General features: G+C 39.4%; 2 protein-coding genes across 2 annotated transcripts; one reads left to right on the top strand and one right to left on the bottom strand.

Moving 5' to 3' along the window:
- Positions 1–6,069: 6,069 nt before the first annotated feature.
- LOC101303329 (probable cellulose synthase A catalytic subunit 3 [UDP-forming]-like) lies at positions 6,070–12,339 on the top strand. Its single transcript, XM_004300018.1, has 14 exons — positions 6,070–6,372; positions 6,456–6,642; positions 6,725–6,948; positions 7,042–7,150; positions 7,265–7,439; positions 7,696–7,962; positions 8,058–8,403; positions 8,487–8,624; positions 8,716–8,841; positions 8,948–9,160; positions 9,255–9,534; positions 10,391–10,587; positions 10,690–11,040; positions 11,152–12,339. Exons 1-14 carry the CDS (start codon positions 6,286–6,288, stop codon positions 11,734–11,736), a joined length of 3,285 nt encoding a protein of 1,094 aa, XP_004300066.1. The 5' UTR covers positions 6,070–6,285; the 3' UTR covers positions 11,737–12,339.
- Positions 12,340–13,597: 1,258 nt separating this feature from the next.
- On the bottom strand, positions 13,598–16,878 carry LOC101303036. The gene is made up of 3 exons (XM_004300017.1): positions 15,965–16,878; positions 15,178–15,864; positions 13,598–14,684 (listed from the first exon to the last, which is right to left on the bottom strand). The coding sequence occupies exons 1-3, from the start codon at positions 16,847–16,849 to the stop codon at positions 14,100–14,102; spliced, it is 2,157 nt and encodes a 718-aa protein (XP_004300065.1). The 5' UTR covers positions 16,850–16,878; the 3' UTR covers positions 13,598–14,099.
- Between the last annotated feature and the right edge of the window lie 2,512 nt (positions 16,879–19,390).

The following is a 19,390-nucleotide window of genomic DNA, read 5'->3' as shown; positions in this document are numbered from 1 at the left end:
TGTTACGGGAGGTTTCATTGTTAAGCTGATTAAATATTGCACTGTGAGTGCCTCTTCATCGAACATCAATCAATTATAGCATTTTCAGTTACCACAGTCTACTACTAAATATTGTTTTACACAGCTTACAACACTGTTGCTTTTCCAATATATGTACAATTAGTGTTTAGCATGACATGATCTATTTAGGCATTTAATTGTTGAGACGTTTAAAAATTAATCATGATCCTTCCAACTTGGAATGAAATACAAGCTGGTGTAAATCATCAATTTTCCAAGTTATTGATGAGATAAGATGCTATGTTCAGTTATAGCCACAAAAACAAGAACAAGCAATTCCTGTTGCTTGCTAAAATCTTAGGCCCTAAAGAGATTGTCAGTGTTGATTTGTTCACTTTGTATCTTTACCTAATACCCTATGCTATTTTCTTGGGTTTGCTGTTACAGCTTCATACACCAGTGTTCGTTCCTGATATGAATGAATGAGGAAAGTGTTGATCACATTGAAATAACAAGTGGATGAAGCTACATGTGGGCTAGAACAAGTGGTTAGCTTATACATAAGGCTTTAGTGCAAAGGGTATTACTGGCCAAAGATGAAGGAACAAGCTTATGGAATGCAAGTTGCATGCCCCAAGTGATCGATCTTACCTTCAAAAGAAGAAGTCCTTACGGTGACATTAGCTGATGATTGGAGGGCTCCATGTTTGGAAATCCTGCTCAACAATGGGCTCCATATTTGGAAATCCTGCTCAACAAAGGGCTCCATATTTGGAAATCTTGCTCAACAAAGTATTCTCAGCTGACACAAACCTCAAGTACAAATTGAAGAAAATAACTGCTAGGTATTTTGTTGATGGAGGAATATTATACAGAATGGGCGATGCGGTGTTTAAGGAGCACTAAGCCACAACAAGTCCTAAAAGAAGTGCATGCAGGAGAATGTGGTGAGCATCAAGGCAAGAGAAAGCTTTATCGGCAACTATTAAACCTCAGCTATTATTGGCCGACAATGCGGAAGGATGGTCACATGAGAGTGGAGAAATGCCATACATGCCAAGCACATGCCAACTTGATTCACAAGCCATCAACCATCCTTCAAGACATGAGAACACTGTGGCCCTTCCACACTTGGAGGCCTGATTTTGTGAGGAATATCAATCCACCCTCTGATGGTTGTGTTTGGATTATCACGTCAACTAAATTCTCAACAAAATGGGTGGAGGTCATCCTTGTTCGCAAAGCAACGTAAGTTGCAGTCAGCACTTTCATAAGAGAATACATTGTCTGCATACATGAAGTTCCTTACAAGATTGTCTTAGATAATGGAACCCCATTTGTGAATAAAGAAGTCAGTGACAGAGAATACATCGTCTGCAGACATAGAGTTCCTTACAAGATTGTCTTACATAATGGAACCCCATTTGTGAATAGAGAAGTCAGTGACATGCTCAAAGGATATGGGATCAAGCATCATCTAGCAAAACCCCAAGCAAACCCAGAATCAACCTTCGATCCCTAAGCTTTCAAGCCTCCATGCCTTCAAGCACCAAACCCTGCCCTTAAATATCATTCCAAATAGCCTCCTTCAACCTCCAATTTCCCAGAAGCCCCAAATCTTGAATCTCTCACCGCAATGTGTTTCTATCTCTCACACCATGTTTTACGCTGCAAGCTCATTTCGTTGTTTAAATCACATACAAAATTTCCTATTTATCAAATTATTAGGTTAATCTTGGCATAGTTGCTATATAATTCAAAAAGGACCCACTCACACTAGTACTACTCATATGTAAATGAGAAAAAAATATAATAATTAAACTCATACACATACAGGTATTATTATTATGGTCCATAGAAATTTTTTAACAATAAATGGTTTGCATGTTTGTTCTATTTATAAAGATAGTCCAATATGTAGTAATGACACAATATATTTACAATGATAATAATAGGAGAAATACTTGTGACACTCTATACTTTACATCTAAAAGCAGTTATATCCCTCAATTTTTAAATTAAACCGGTATACCCCTATACTCTTAATCCTTGACAGTTTTACCCTTTACGTCAATTGACCGTAAAAAAACATGTTAAGTTGCTAAAATGACTGAAATGCCCCTATTAAAAATCAATCTTAGTTTTTCCTTTCTCTTTTCTAATTTCTTTTTCTATTTTTTTCTATTTCTCTTTCCTAAATTTTTTTTATTTCTCTCTCTCAAAATAATAATTAGGAAATAGAAAAAAATAGAAGGAAAACATAAAATCTACTTATAATAGAAAAAAATTGATTTTTAATTGAAAAAAATTGATTTTTAATTGAAAAAAATTGATTTTTAATAGGGGCATTTTGACCATTTTAGCAACTTAATAGTCCCTTTTGACAGTCAACTGATGGAAATGGTAAAACTATTGAGAATCAAGAGTATATTGGTATATCGGTTTAATCTAAAAACCAAGGGACATAACTGTTTTTAGATGCAAAGTATAGGGTGTCACGAGTATTTTATCCTAATATTTATAAGCATATATATATATATTAAATATAATGGATAATTTCATTACTTATTCATAATCAAAACGCACTTACATTAATCATCGTCTTGCGTCAAAGTTGTTTGATAGCAAGTAAATCAAACTAATTAACGGATACCCTTACTACAAACATGTTTAACTTAATTATTGAGCCTACACAAAAGAATGATCATCACACTACCTAACTCCTTTTTATGAGTAGACTTAGTTGCCTAAAGACCGCAATTGGTGTACAATTAGAAATACTAAAGATTACATAGATGAAATCAGAAATCCAATGCTAGACTTGGACCATTATCTGACCGGCAAGCCCAAGTTGATTATACTCTTGAGCAAGCTTGCCCAAACTACTAAGTGATAAGTGAGGGAGGCAAAACACCCTTCTTATCAGCCATTCCCTTGAGCCCATCAACCCTGCCCCATGACCCGGACCCTTAAGCCCAAGCCCAGAAGCCAAGATCCACCAAAGCAGGAGCCTAGTCTGCTAACAACTGGAACACTTCAGCCATCACCGCCAACTAGCCAAGCATCATTGTCGTCGCAGACTCTTCCTCCGGCGGTCCGCCCGCCAAGGTCAAACCACCGCCGCTAGTTCTCGACTCAATCATCAAACCTAGAGACGCCGAAACCACCAAAAGCTCCACCCTTGGCGTGCACAAGGCTAGCCTCTTAGACCCCAGGTCACAACCGATTAGAATCCAATCCTCCATCACCTCATTCCATAAGGGAAATATATTATATATATATATATATTATGTTTATAAAAAGTAATATAATATATAATATATGAGTTATAATGATAATTTTTTTTTAAGAATGATAATATTTTATTGATTTAAATAGTATATCAATGGTTGTTTACCTATAGATCATAATTAAAATATTGAGGTGTTATTTGTTATAAATAAAACATAGGTATTCAAAAATGCATTTCGCAATAGTTCATCACATCCCATTTGAGCTATTTATGCAATTCAAATATATGTCATGTAGACGATTTTAACGGAAAAATTAACAAAGATACCATATTAAGTAACTGCACAATACTCTTGAGGTACCATTTCAAGTAAAACAAATCATAATTACTAAAAAATACATTTCATAATAAATCTGATAACGTTTTACCCTTAAATCAATAAAAGATTTACCGCGAAACTCTGCTCCGATGAGGACGTACACGGCGGCGTATACAGCATCGGCTTGGACATCATGGACTTACAGTGGAAGGACGAAAGAATAATCAGCTCAAGGGAATACATCCGATACTTGAAAAGTGGAAAGCTAAGTCGTTTGTCACTTTGTCCTCTTCCCACCGACTGCTAAGCTGACGGAGTCAAGAATTTTAGCTTCCAACCCCTCTGGCCTTACTTGCATCAAGTCATTAACTATGTGGAAAATCAATTCCACAATTAATTTTAAAATTTGGTGCAAAAGACTGATAGGGATTCATGTCTTAATTATTTGGATGCAACGATATAGGTGGGTGAGATCGATAGGGACGTATAAACAAATTAAATAATTTTTTATTTTTTTAATCTGGCGTGTTCCGTTGCCTTTGTGTAATTATTAGTTGATGAACTTTTTTTAATTAATAAGTTTTAATTAAAAATTTGGTTATAAGTTAATTAAGATCATATTTACGAGTGGGAAGCCAATGATTGCCTAATCACGAGTTTTGATTGGGCGTAACTTTTTAGTTTTAACTTTTTACTTGGCAAGTTTGACCCACCCGAGAAAGTCAAAAGCAGATTGGAAAAGCAACAGTACACACTGAACTGGAACAAAGCGAGAGATCGAGGAGAAGAAGAAGAAGATTCAGAAACATGTGGGGAAAGGTAGGGTGGGACCCGCGGAGTGAGGTGGGGGCCCAGAGTCCAGAAGAGACGGAGGGCACCAGCTAGCGCTTAGCAGAAGGGAAGACCGTGACCGCCTAACTCCACATGTAACCCAGTTGGGTTTTTTTATCTGTCCTTTTATGTTTTTATTATATAATTAATAATTAATATAAGGGGTGGAATGATTGATTGTTAATTAATTACTCTCTTGCGTTTTTTTTTTTTTTTTTTGTAAAGTTAATTACTCTCTTGCGTTGATCATGTACTACGTGTTTTGCCTATTTTTTTTACTATTTCTTTGCTATGTTCATGGAATGGAGGTCACTGTATTACTTACCGTTGTTCTTGCTTTACTTGGTTAAAAAGAAGAAACGAATACAGCCATCAGGTGACAATTCCATAATTGCAAGTAAAGTTGAGATGATTATACAACTTATACATGGAGCTAATTAAAAAAGGTAATTTTTTTACTAAAAAAACAGTAACTTTGACATTATATTGTTATGAAGACAACGACACCGTACCTATGTATGGTACAAAATCAAAAGATATATTACAACAGATGAATTTAAAATCCTTAACCACTTAAATACAAAAACACACTATTTTAAAGTTGTATAATACATTAGGGGTTCATTTGCGATACATATCGATGTGTCAATTATATTGGTTTGATGCAGAGGTAAACTAATTTGAGATAACCGGCAAAGCCAAAGATTAGAGATAAGGAGAGTCATTGTATGCAAATATCACAAGTATGAACCGAGTTATTTGCGTTAAAAGGATGAAATATAAATGTAAATAGAAAAACTTGGGCCCGGGGTGTCATGGCCATTATTGGCTCGTGAGTAGCTTTATTCGTATTTGAGATTCAGTTAAGCTAGTCTATATGTACATAAACACCGAAACAACAATTAAACTAGTGTTTAATATAAAAGTATACTAGTTCGATACAAAAATAAACTGTCTTGATATCAAAATAAAACTAGTACATATACATGATCAGTCTGCTACATCAAGCTAGTCTAGTTGATTTAGCATAGAATTTTCCTCACATTAGCCTCAAGGTGTTGAGATATTAAAAAACAATTTGCTCACTATTCTTAAAACTTTCTTAGGTTTAGACCCTCTCTCGTCAAAATGTAGGGAAGAAAAAGGAAAGAAAAAGAAGCAAGATGGCAAGGTGGTTGGTTGTCCTAGTTCATTTCTGGTCTCAAAAATTTATAACAATCCCTAGAGGCTAAGCCGGCGCCTCCGACATAACAGATATTTCACGAAGCAGACAAAACAAGCGAGAGATATTTTTTTTTCTGCCGACGAAAAAGGGAATATCTAGGCCAGCTCCGTTTCCTCTGTAACGCCTGTTTTGTTTTTATCCCGCCGTCATTTCCCTAAATTACCGCCCGGACGGACAGGCGCAGCTGATTGTCCCGAGGTAAAAAAATTACGCAAGCAGATCACCATAATCCGTTGACGCAGTCGTTACCGTTAGATGTGATGGAGAGGAGCATCGAGTTGTGACAGTGCGAGTAATAATGACGCGTCAGCTGTGTCGGCGGAAATATTGATAAGTTTTGGCATCAAATTTTGCATTATTGGATTTGCTGTGGTAATAGTAGTAGTAGCTGAGATGTTAATTAAATAATTATTTACAGAAATTAGAGAGAGACAGAGAGGAGGGAAGTGATTGATTTAGAGAGCAAGCAAGGAATGATAAGAGAGAGAAAAGCAAGGCGCTAATTCGTCGGTGGAGATTTTCAGAGCTAAAGAGGGAGATAGAGAGAGCTCTCTCTCACTCTCATAGTCTTCTCATCTCATCTCACTGAGAAAGCCAGAGAGAGAGAAGCATAGCAGATGCGGGGGTAGCTTATTGGTTGGTTAAAGCTTGAGCAGCTTCAGATCTGAATCTGAGAGAATGGAGGCCAACGCTGGTTTGGTGGCCGGTTCTCACAACCGGAATGAGCTCGTTGTCATCCGCCGCGAGCGCGACGGCGATTCTGCGGTAATTTAGTTTTCTTCTTCTACGTTTCTTTCTCAGTTTTACCTTGGATTTGCATTAATGAATGCTTGTTTAATTTTCCGCAGCCGAAAGGGGTGAAGGGGCAGATTTGCCAGATTTGCGGAGACGACGTGGGGCTCAACGCCGATGGGGAGTTGTTCGTCGCCTGTAACGAGTGCGCCTTCCCAATTTGCCGCACTTGCTACGAGTACGAGCGCAGAGAAGGAAGCCAAGTCTGTCCTCAGTGCAAGACTCGATTTAAACGTCTCAAAGGTAATCTCACTAATTGGCTAGCGTAATTAGCTACAATTCCATCACCTACGGTACTGACAATTGTAGTTATTGGATGTTTCAGGGTGTGCGAGGGTGGCTGGTGATGAAGAAGAAGACGGGGTGGATGATTTGGAGAACGAGTTCAGTTTCGATGGAAGGAGCAGACACGATTTGCAGCATGCGCTTTCCGCTGATGCAATGCTCCATGGCCACATGAGCTATGGCCGGGCTTCCTCCGTCTCGTCTGATTTCCATAATGATCTTCATTCTATTCCTCATCTTCCTCTTCTTACTAATGGTCAAATGGTAATGCTTGCTCTCCACTCCAATTCAATTCACACCTCTTGGTTCACTTTTCTGATATGGATTCAATTAATGCTTGAGTTGTTGATGGTGCAGGTTGATGACATTCCTCCTGAACAACATGCTTTGGTTCCTTCTTTCATGGGAGCCAATTCCGGAGGCAAAAGGATCCACCCTCTTCCCTTCTCAGATCCTGCCTTTCCAGGTAACTGCAACGTTTCTCACAAGTCCAATTAGTCAATTTCCCTGTGCTAGGATCTATTCACCTCTTTCTGTTGGCTTCAAATTGAAGACATACCTTGTGTGTTTTCTTTCGCAGTACAACCCCGATCCATGGATCCTTCCAAAGACCTGGCGGCTTACGGCTATGGCAGTGTTGCTTGGAAGGAAAGGATGGAAAGTTGGAAACAAAAGCAGGAGAAACTACAGATGATGAAACATGAAAATGGTGGCAAAGATTCCGACTATGATGGGAATGGCCCTGATCTACCATTGTAAGTCCTCTTCTTCAACTATGCTCCTTTCTTATGAGGCTGCAACTTGTTTTATCTAATCTGTTCAGCCCAAATTCTAAACCTAAACCCTTTATAGCGCCAATGCAAAAATGCATCCATATAAAATCTAGTGTAAGAGATAATACATTGTAGTCTAGTATTAGTTCAAGTTCTCTACATATATTTCTAGTAAGATTTCCATTTCCTATACCATAGTGTATTAAGTTGGACATTGTTTTTGTTGCTTGTGGATCAGAATGGACGAGGCAAGGCAGCCCTTGTCAAGAAAGTTGCCAATATCATCGAGCCAAATCAACCCCTACCGAATGATCATCATAATTCGACTTGTTGCTCTTGGCTTCTTTTTTCATTATCGGGTCTTGAATCCTGTGAAAGATGCATATCCACTGTGGCTTATCTCAGTTATTTGTGAGATTTGGTTTGGTGTTTCATGGATTCTTGATCAGTTTCCCAAGTGGCTTCCCATTGACAGGGAAACTTATCTCGACAGATTGTCTCTGAGGTAAGTAATCTAGAGATCCTATGCGTTCATGGAACTTTCCTGTGGTTTGCATTTCGAACATATCTAATGTCTGCACTGAATGTTTATTTTTTTAGGTATGAGAAGGAGGGCCAGCCTTCACAGCTTTCCCCTGTTGATATATATGTCAGTACAGTGGATCCATTAAAAGAGCCTCCTCTGGTTACTGCAAACACTGTTCTTTCCATTCTTGCAGTGGACTACCCTGTTGACAAGGTCTCATGTTATGTTTCGGATGATGGTGCCGCTATGCTGACGTTTGAGGCATTATCAGAAACCTCTGAATTTGCTAAGAAGTGGGTGCCTTTCTGTAAGAAGTTTAACATAGAACCACGAGCACCTGAATTTTATTTTGCGCAGAAGATAGATTATCTTAGAGACAAGGTGCTCCCTTCATTTGTGAAGGACAGGAGAGCAATGAAGGTAAGGGTTGTTACTAGCAACTGATACGGTCTCTTACTCATTCCAGAATGCATTATGAATCTTCTGCTTGCTATATTCTGCAGAGAGAATACGAAGAGTTTAAAGTTCGAATTAATGCTTTGGTTGCTAAAGCTACAAAGGTGCCAGAAGAAGGGTGGACGATGCAGGATGGAACTCCGTGGCCTGGAAATAATGTTCGGGATCATCCTGGGATGATTCAGGTTTGTGACATTGGAATTGATTATGATGCTTTTGTATACTTACCTTTGCAAGGAATTTTGACTTAAACGTGTTTGTATGCATTTTTTTTAGGTTTTTCTTGGCCAAAGTGGAGGGCTTGACACAGATGGGAATGAATTACCGCGCCTGGTATATGTTTCAAGAGAAAAGAGACCTGGGTTTACTCATCACAAAAAGGCTGGAGCTATGAATGCTTTGGTAAGTTAAATTGAGAGGGAGAGGGAGAGGAGATGCACTGCCCGCATGATTGTCTTTTATTATTGGTTTGCTCTCTGGGACTTACGTGTTCTTGTTGTATGAACAGGTTCGAGTCTCTGCTGTGCTTACAAATGCACCTTACATGTTGAATTTGGATTGTGATCACTACATCAACAATAGTAAGGCTCTTAGAGAGTCTATGTGTTTCATGATGGATCCATTGCTAGGAAAGAGAGTATGCTATGTCCAGTTCCCTCAGAGGTTTGATGGTATTGATAGGAATGATCGATATGCCAACCGAAATACTGTGTTCTTTGACGTAAGACTCTAGACAGTGAGACTGCTTTATTGCCCTTTCCAATTCTTACTTTTTTCTTTTAATGAGTTGACAAACATGTCATGTTCGATAACAGATTAACATGAAAGGTTTGGATGGAATCCAAGGACCTATCTATGTCGGAACTGGATGTGTCTTCAGAAGGCAGGCGCTCTATGGCTTTGATGCTCCAAAAGTAAAGAAGCCACCAACCAGGACATGCAACTGCTTGCCGTCATGGTGCTGTTGCCTTTGTTCAGGAAAAAGGAAGAAGAAGAAGACTAACAAACCTAAAACTGATTTGAAGAAAAGATTTTTCAGAAAGGGAGATACAACCCCTGTGCTTGCTCTGGAGGGAATTGAAGAGGGCATTGAAGGTAAACTCTTGCCTTGTTCAATACCTTCTTTCAATCTCTAAGCTTTAATCCCTGGGCAGTTTGTCCAGCAGACTCAGATGTTTTTGCTTTTATGTTTGTCCGGCAGTTGAACTGCAGCAAAATGTTTTTAGTCGCACAAACTGAAAAATATATATATATATTTTTTAATATATATATATATTTTTTCAAATGTTTTGAGACTACTTGTACCTGATCTTTATCTAGATTTCATTAAGATTCAGATTAGTCTTTGATATCTACTTGTCTGTGGCTGGAAGTGCAACATACGTATATGCATTTAGCATGTACCTGGGCTCACAAAATTATATTAGCTGTTCAATTCTTCTCTAGGTCTCAGGGTCACCTACTGCCACGGTATTTCACCTCCACAACTCCAACAGTACTTCTATGTAGCTTTAGCTGATAATAATTTACATGATCATTAAAGCTAGGCTTAAATATTGATGCCCACTTGACCAAAAAGAAAAATATTAATCTCCATATTGGTTATTTTTTTGTTTTGTTTTACCTCTCTGTGATATAATGAACACTATAGACTATTCCCAAAACGAGATGCCCCTCTGCCCTCTACATACTTTTGTTATGAGCAAGCAGTTTAGTATTGGAGGGTTCATTGAATAAAAGATGTGTTATGGGACATACTTAATAAGTTGGGATTAGTTTGCATTTTTTGACATAAGGAAGGTTTGCTGCTAACTTTTGTACAGTTTAACTAGCAGTCAATTAATGCTTGCTACATTTTGTCAAGATAGGTTTCTTTATATAATATAATCTACCACATATTTCTTTATTTCCAACCAGTCTGTCTTTTGACTTGAGATATCTCTGTGTGCAGGTGTTGAAAAAGAAAATGTGGCTCTAATGCCTGAGCACAAGTTGGAAAAGAAATTTGGGCAGTCTCCTGTGTTTGTTGCGTCCACCTTGCTAGAGGATGGAGGTTCACTCAAAAGCACTAGCCCTGCATCTCTGCTAAAAGAAGCTATCCATGTCATTAGCTGTGGCTATGAAGATAAAACAGAATGGGGAAAAGAGGTAACATCTATGGATGAGGAATATTTTGCATAGTAATGGTTTATTTACTCACAATCACAGTTATAATTTGCTTGCTTAATTCGACTTGTTTTTTGAATACAGGTTGGCTGGATTTATGGCTCAGTTACAGAGGATATTCTGACAGGCTTTAAGATGCATTGCCATGGGTGGAGATCCATTTATTGTATCCCTGACAGACCTGCATTTAAAGGATCTGCCCCCATTAACCTTTCTGATCGTTTGCACCAAGTCCTTCGATGGGCCCTTGGGTCAATTGAAATATTTTTGAGCAGGCATTGCCCTCTTTGGTATGGGTATGGCGGGGGTCTAAAGTGGCTGGAGCGTTTGTCTTACATAAATGCTACAGTGTACCCATGGACATCGATTCCACTTGTCGCTTATTGTACTCTACCTGCTGTATGTTTGCTAACAGGCAAATTTATCACTCCGGAGGTAATGAATATAAAAGACTTGTTCTGATTGTTATTTGTAAATTTTTTTTTTCTGACACTTGATACATCATGTTTCCATCTAACGGAAGAAAATATTTTACTGTACATGCAGCTGACCAACATTGCCAGCTTGTGGTTTCTGTCTCTTTTCATCTGTATTTTCGCAACGGGTATATTGGAAATGAGATGGAGTGGAGTTGGAATTGATGAATGGTGGAGAAATGAGCAGTTTTGGGTCATCGGAGGAGTGTCGGCTCATTTGTTTGCGGTATTTCAAGGGCTTCTAAAAGTTTTAGCTGGTGTTGATACAAACTTTACTGTGACATCAAAGGGAGGAGATGACGCAGAGTTCTCAGAACTTTACGCATTTAAATGGACGACATTGCTCATCCCACCAACAACTCTGCTCATAATAAACATCGTTGGAGTGGTTGCTGGAATCTCAAATGCAATAAATAATGGTTACGAGTCATGGGGGCCTCTGTTCGGTAAGCTCTTCTTTGCCTTCTGGGTGATTGTTCATCTCTATCCTTTCCTCAAGGGTCTGCTTGGTAGGCAGAATAGGACTCCTACCATCATTATTGTGTGGTCAATATTGCTGGCTTCCATCTTCTCCCTCTTATGGGTCCGAATTGATCCTTTCTTGGCCAAGTCGGATGGCCCCGTCCTGGAGGAATGTGGATTGGATTGTAATTAACATCACACTCGAATTCAAATTCAATCGTTCGGCAGCAGGCCAGAACCACAGCCTCGATCACGGTAGAGTTGATATCTAAATGATACAAACTACACTAGAAGAGATTTGGTGTGATCAGTGATGGGTCTGCAAACTGTAGATTAAAATGTGTGTATGAAGATTGAAGGCTGCTGTTTTGTAAGTTTTATTGGTGCTGGGAGACTGTTGGGCACAAGTACAACAAATGCTCCGATTCTTTATTAGTTGAATTTATAAAGACGAGATAGGTTAGGGTGCACAAGAAAGAACCACACAGTTTTTTGTGTATTATTGTTATTTATCACCAGTCTCTTTCTCTGTCTCTCGATATTGAATTTGCAATAACAGCAGGGCATGTCCTGCTGCATGTAACTTGTAAGTTGTAACTACAAAAGCAAAGAGATTCTGGAACAGTACAAATTGTTTTAGTGGGTTTGTTGTTTGATGTTTCTGAACAATGAAGCTGTGCTGTGGCCTGTTGGCTTTTTTGTAACGCACAGGCTATGTAATACAAGTATCCCTTTCCACATTTTGTTGTTTCAGTTCACTTCTCTTGTAGTGGAGTTTTAGGACAAAAGTTCGACACATTATTCTAACAACATTGTCCTTGGTCAATGTATTTCTAAGTTTCTAACAACTTCAGGGTGTAAGAATACATAACATAACTTTTATATAGATGTTAATTTTGCTAGTTTGAGCAACATCGCTCATGATTGTAGCACGAAAGAGTGTTTTGTGCATGTTGGAAAGCCTTCAAGCCAATATAATGCATCCAACTACTGCAATTTGTAACTAATTCTCAGGATCAACTTACTGCTTTTGGCAGACCCTAATTAAGCTAGGGGTAAATGAAACAAGCTATAAGCAAATGACATAAGTCTAAAGATGTATTAGAAGATGCCGCAGCATTGATGCCAATATTATGATGAATGATATTGTGTTGCTTGCAACCTCTGTTTAAAACATTTATTTCATCCCTTGGATTTTACAAATGCTTTCGACACTGAAGTTTGTTGAAACGCTTTGATCTTAAATTCTTAATCCATATAACATATTACATAAGAGAGATATATAATGACAATCACAGTGAGCGACAACGATTAAGTTTTGAGCAACCGCGCTGATAAGCATTAGCAGGTGTGCTCTCACCAGGTACGGTCTGACTTGCTTTGTTGTCCTTAGGAAGACAACCTGGGTGAGGTCCTCCTGGTCTTTGGCAAGGATCAACTACTCCAGGGTGAAGAAACTTCTTATTTGTTTGGACTCCATGGTTCAATGCCACCATGCTAGTGAGGAGAACAAAGAGCATCAATGATTTCATGTTTGATAGTGTCTCGAACTCTTGATCTTTGGTTATAACGTACACAAATCTATCGTATTCTCTCAATGTTGTTAAAAACTATGAGCCCCCATTGGCTATTTATATATATGAGTTCCGGCTACGATTTAATGTTTGAAGTGTGGAGCTTACAAATTTGGGTTTGTTTTACAGTTAATTTGTTGCATCTTCCTGGTGCGTTTGGTAGTTGATAACCAGATTATTTTCTTAGTTTAGCAAAAGTACAGTTTGGGATTTTACTAAACTAAATAGTAAAAAGCCTGTAATTAGCTAATTTTGTAAGAAATGATAATGCAAATGCTTTCAACAGTAACACGCTTAAAAAAACCAATTACAGACTGGAGATTTCACATTTGCATAAAGAAATTGTGTACAACTTAACATGAGTGATGACTGATGAGACATGAGTAACCAAGCCAGTCATTCTCGGTAAGAAAAATGAAACGAGTCAAATAAGCAAAATATGAAAATGAGATTTGGCACACAGCTACCACAAATGTGAAAAAAAACTATGTATTGATTTTATTTTCTCCACCCAAAAGACTATCAATTCATTATCGCATTTTTATCCACACAGCTACCAAGAGAAACTCCCAAGTACACTGGAAGGACCAATAAACCTAGTGTGGTACAAAAAATACGCAGCAGAAAATTGCCCTATGCACTGAAAACGTTGAAGACTTCCTCAATATAAAATTGTACAAAAAAAATTGGAGGCTGGATTTCTCATGACTACTGGCAAGACACAGCTCAGGGGAACATGAATTGGGTCGTAGGGGTTCCAAACCTGTCATCAATAAGATGGAGTTTGCGTTCTTACGCATCCAGGAAGTAATCAGACGGCTGATGGGAAAACACAATCCCAAATGATCGATATTGCCAGTGGAACACAGTTCTTAAGCTGCTCCAGCTTCTCAGTCATTCATATCAGAATCCTCTTTAACTTGTGGATCCCAATACCACAAGCAACGTTAAATAACTTAACACAATCTTGCTCTTCCAGTTGTCATGCTGGAGGAACTTGAACAGATGCTGCCAATTCTTCCAACTGCTTCCTCCCAAGATTAGATATGAGCACCAAAGACATGAAGTGCTTTGGTAGACTTTCAATCTCTTCCATTTTAAAGTTGTATATCGGTTCAAGTTCCTTGGCTTCAGAGTCTGCTGCTTCAGCCTCTGCAAGCAGCAGGTTAGCTTCTTCAAGGTCACCCAACTCCAAAGCAGCTTCTCTTTCTGCTTTAGCAATACCAGACACCAGTAGCAACCTCTGAAACTTAGCCGTTGCTACCTCTTTTTCCTTAGACAAAATGTGTACCTCAGTTTCCTGCAATCTGTTGACAGTCTCTTTAATCTCTTCTTCAAGCTTCTCAAGCTCTGAGATGGTCTTTTCCATGTCAATCTGTATACCATCCTTTTCAACATTCAATGACTTGGCCTCGGCAGCTATTCGTGCAGCCTCTTTAAAATTTCTTGCAGTGGCAGCAACTTTCTTTTCTGCTTCCAGCTCTGGGATTCTTTTATCTATGAAAATGATTTTCTGCTTAGAGGATGCAATATCTTGCTGAATGCTTGACTTTCTTGAAGACAGTTCCTGAAAAAACAAGAAAAAAACACTTTGCTTATGGCATCATGAATCAGTGAAAATGGCAATAGAAGAGAAGCGGAAGAAAACCAGGAGGATCAAAAGGATTTGAAAAATCATAATTCAGGTGTTTAAGTTAGATTATAAAAGGAACATTAACATTTCAAATGCTCAAGTTAATTAAAGGTTGGGTGGGGGTGCATCACTACTATAAACAGAAAGCACTTTGTTTTGTATATTATTAGGTAGGGATGCAGGATAGTGCTTCTCAGTCTTAAGTATAATAAACCAACTTCTGCATGGTAGGTTTTTAAGTTCATACTCATGAATCTGCATCAAATAATTCTTCTGTTTCTTGGATTACTTGTGGACTTTAATAAGGAATATGAGTATTGGCAATGAAAATGTGAGGGACGTGGTTCCCAAGGAAAAACATCACAACTATGCAGCACAAAATATAACTAGAAGCAAAAGTTTAGAAGCAGAAACTTGGTAACAATACCTGAAGTGAAGTTCTTGCTGCAGAAACATCCTGTTGGAGCTTTTGAACATCCTTGGAAAGCTTCTCCTCAGTTTTTGCTAACCTGACCTTGTCTTCCCTGGACTTCAAAATAGAGGACATTAGACTCTTTCTAAGCGCAGCAACTTGTTGATATCCCTCTGCTTCCTCTGCAGAAACCCTGGCCAGTTCCCTCAACTTTGCTCCCCTCTCTTGCTCCTGAGCAAGGACAGCATCAATCTCTGTCTTTTTTGTTGACAAAGCTTCACTCTCCAAGTGTATCTGGGAAAGGGCTTCTTGCAAGTCACTAGACTTGGCCTGAATAGTGGATTGCATCTCCCCAAAGCCAGAGAGAACATTAGCAATCTTTTCTTCGACTTGTTGGATATCACGATCATTCTGTGCAATCTCCTGTTCCTTCTCTCTCACTAATGCAAGAAGCTTCTCCAGTTCATCCATAAGAATGTCCTTTTTCTTACAGAGAGACTCTTTCTCTTTCTTGTCATCCTCCACTGAAGTCTCAATGCAACTGTTTAAGCCCAGTCCTGCTTCACCAATAATATGCGACTCAAATTCCAATCCCATCTTCTTGGCTTCCAACTCTTCAGTTGATGAAAGCCATTTGTCTGTTTCTGTGGAAGAGAGTTCTTCTGCTGCCTTCAACAGCAAATCTGCATTCTTCGAAGCATCCTGATACACAAGAAACAATCATATTCAAAATTCCAAATGCATAACGGATCCATCTATCCCATGCTATGATAACAATAAATAACAAGTAAAAGCTACTTACAGTTGCAAATTGTTGGAGCAGAGAAGCACATTCTTCCTCGGCACCGATTTGAGATTGTAGAACCTCATGCATTTTGGAATCCACAGCATCACAATCCGCCTCGGCATCTCTGAGTGCAGCCAACAGAGCCTGCCTCTTCTCCTGAGCAGCAACAAGGCTGTCACTAAGCCTCTCGGCCGTCTCGAAATCCTCAGCCTCGCAGGCCTCTTCCAGCTGCTTCTCAAGACTGGCGTAATTGACAGATGCCACATTGAGATCGTCAGCAGCCGCCCTCCTCCTCGCAATCGAGTCCTTCCTGGCCGAGGAAACAGCCGCCGCCAGTTGACGAGCACGGCTCAGCTTCTCGCCGATCAAGGCCTTGCTTTGCTCCAACCGGAGCTCCGGCGTCGCTTCAGCTTCATCGGCTTTGGCCTCGGGTTTAACTTCGGCTTCGGGTTGAGCTTCGTTTTCAACTTGGGATTGGACTGGTACTGATACTGATACAGTGGAATCAGGCGAATCAATACCGCCGGCGATGACCTCATCGGCGTCGAAAGAGGGAAAGCGATCGTGATTGTTTGAATCTCTGGCGTATCCGATTCTCAATCCGGCAGCTCTTTTTTTCTTGCGGGAACTGGAATTCTGCCTGGATGTGGTTTTAATCGGATCTTCTTGTTCTTCTACTACAACCGGAGGGGATTGGAATTGGACGGTGAGGTCGGAGAAGAGGTTCTCGTCGAGAGGCTCAGATGATGATCCGGGTGGCGACGGCGGAGCTTCAATTTTGGGATCTTCGCCGTTGTTCTGAGGAGGAGGAGGAGGGTGTGAGTCGGAATCCAACTGGGAAGAATTGGGGTCGAACAAAACCATGCCCTCGAACAACGAATCCATTTCGTCTTCCTCCATTCAGCTTTTTGTTTCAGTCAGACTCGCTTACTCCGCTTTGCTCTTCCACTCTTACTACATACCCAAACACAACAGAGTTAATTACCGGTCAGTAAAATACATTTTTGTCCTCAATGGTAAGAGAGAGGTTCTACTTATACATCCAAATTTGCTAAATATACAATAGAATTAGTCTACTCATTTCATTGAAACTCATCTTTATATAGAGATGAGATTACAAAGATAAATATAATATACATAATGACAATAATAACTGATTGAGCAATTACACATGTTAATCACTAATTACATAATTAACTCTCGCCATTATTTTGACGAAGACACATATAAGATATTTTTCCTATATGTATGGGGTGTTGCCTTATTAAAAACCTTGCAAAGTAACGAAACCCACTAGGACAAAATAAATCTTGGTTGAAAGGAAAAAGAGAACAACATGTATGTGTTTTAGACTCCCCCTAAAGTCTACACTTCCTCTAATCCTTACATCAATCAAGGGAGCTAGGTTGGTGATGTGAGCTTCCCACATTTTGGTGACTCTCAACAGAAACTTCTTCATTGAAATCTCCTGCCATAGCCACGATAAAGCATATTGTTGATCAGTGAGTGGCCGTATTAGATTCCATGTGTGATCTTGTCCTCCCCTAGATAGATCCAATGAAACACCATATACTCGACCCCGGTTTGCCCACAATGGTGTCGATATGATTTCTAATCTCAACATGTGTTTCATCATTCCACATGATGGCGAGACCTCCGGAGTTTGATTCATGGGGAACACAGGAGTCTGTGAATCCCAGTCTTTGTGGGATGTTGTCAATGGTAGTGTTTTTTGCCAGGGTGTATGAGAGGAAGATGATGCTTGGTTTTTTTACTTGCACTAGATTAACTAGGTCTCCGTATTCAAAATAATTCGACAGTTCCATACAATGATGTTACCGTGAAATATCGTTTTAGGGCTTGGACTCGTCGGAAAACAACAACGAGGTGTTGTTAGGGTGGGCGGCTCTACCTTAGGGTTTTTTTTCCTAGGACATTAATTTCATTAGACATAAGTTATTACTGTGATCTAGATCTAACTGTATGGATCGTTGTAGTCTTGTTTATGTTATTCCAAAGTAAGTTTTTTTCTCTTTGTGCTCTGCCTTCTCTCTAGAAACTAGAGAGAGAAAATAGATCTGAACCTTGTGCTCCCCCTTCTCTCTTGCTCTGGTCTAGGTCATTCCGGGTCTAGATCTCCGACTTGAGGGAAGGGGGAGTGTGATCTTGTTCGGGCTTCTAGTCCCAGTGCCCACGTCTTTGTTTGCGGTTTGTCTTTCGGTTTGTTTTCCTTTCTCGTTCACAGATGCATCTCCATCCATGGCTGCCAAAGTTCTCATTTCAATCCTCCTCCCATCTCTTCTCTTCTCTCTTGTTTTCAACCCATTCCACCTCAATCCCCAAAACCTTCCTCTCTCCTCTGCTAGTTGTAGTAAGCTCCACCCCTCCGTTGCCGCTAGAGTAACGTCCCCGGAGCCGGCTTTGAACGGTTTTTTGGACGCTAGAACGACCCCGTCTTTTTTAAAGACAAATGAGTGGGGAGATCCCTCGAGATTCCACCATGGATGCCGGTGCGAAGGTTCGCAGCTTCATGGCAGTGAGCAAAGAAAAGAGGACGGCGATGGATCCACTGCAAAATCCCCCTTTGACAGCGGCGACTGTTTTTCCAACAGATGCATTTGTGATATTAGGGTTGGGCCTTGTGTTTAGGCTTTTGTTTGTTGGTCTTGATGTTTTGGACCTTATGTTTTACATTATGTTTGTACCCCTTCGTGGGCTTTTCCCTTCGTGGGCTTTCCCCTAGTGGGCCTGTTTGTATTAATCTGGGTTAGTTGCCTTTATTTAATACAGTTCTTTATTTTAATCAAAATATATATATATATATATATATATATATATATCAGACTGTATGGAAATGATCGATCATTTATCATCTTTAGAAAGAGTAAATTTTTTTTTTTCTGTTACAGATTCACAATGACATAATTCCGGAACTTATAACACTTTCGATCCAATGTTATTGAATGACGTTGTTGTATATTCCATCAGTATGTCATTGAGAGCCTTAATGCTGTACGTCTCATCGATCGTCTTCCATCGAGAAGATAATAAGAAATGTTCTTTGCAGCTATTGACGCGGTTCTTGCACTATAGCTGGCAATCCATGGCTTTAACATTCGTATCAATCTAGCTCCCTTCTGCTATCTCATGCTATCACTTTCTCTAAACTATAATAATTTTCAGACTTCACACACTACCTAGCTCTCGTAACTATACATTATTTCTTCCAGCTCCTTTCAAACTCGTAATTTATTCATAATTTCTACATTATATGTGGAATAATACCATGTGATTGAGAATCTGTTTCTTTCTTTATATGAATAGTGACGGTTGATCATTCAGCTCCGTACCTTCATGCCGTATAGCAGTTCGATCTGCTCCTAACTAATTCAAATCATTCATTGCATATATATGTAATTCCTCTCTCGCTCTCTCTCTCTC

This window comes from Fragaria vesca, linkage group LG5 (genome assembly GCF_000184155.1).
Source record: "Fragaria vesca subsp. vesca linkage group LG5, FraVesHawaii_1.0, whole genome shotgun sequence".
Taxonomy (NCBI): Eukaryota; Viridiplantae; Streptophyta; class Magnoliopsida; order Rosales; family Rosaceae; genus Fragaria; species Fragaria vesca.
The sequence above is the reverse complement of the archived record's forward strand: the minus strand, read 5'-3'. Positions and strand labels throughout refer to the sequence as shown.

Excerpts from the sequence above, each read along its gene's own strand:
- LOC101303036 (XM_004300017.1), bottom strand. The coding sequence starts at position 16,849 with ATGGAGGAAGACGAAATGGATTCGTTGTTCGAGGGCATGGTTTTGTTC. Across the intron at positions 15,865-15,964 it reads TGCTCCAACAATTTGCAACT|GATGCTTCGAAGAATGCAGA; the intron begins GTAAGTAGCTTT and ends CTTGTGTATCAG. Across the intron at positions 14,685-15,177 it reads CAGCAAGAACTTCACTTCAG|GAACTGTCTTCAAGAAAGTC; the intron begins GTATTGTTACCA and ends TTGTTTTTTCAG.
- LOC101303329 (XM_004300018.1), top strand. The coding sequence starts at position 6,286 with ATGGAGGCCAACGCTGGTTTGGTGGCCGGTTCTCACAACCGGAATGAG. Across the intron at positions 6,643-6,724 it reads TCGATTTAAACGTCTCAAAG|GGTGTGCGAGGGTGGCTGGT; the intron begins GTAATCTCACTA and ends TGGATGTTTCAG. Across the intron at positions 7,440-7,695 it reads AATGGCCCTGATCTACCATT|AATGGACGAGGCAAGGCAGC; the intron begins GTAAGTCCTCTT and ends CTTGTGGATCAG.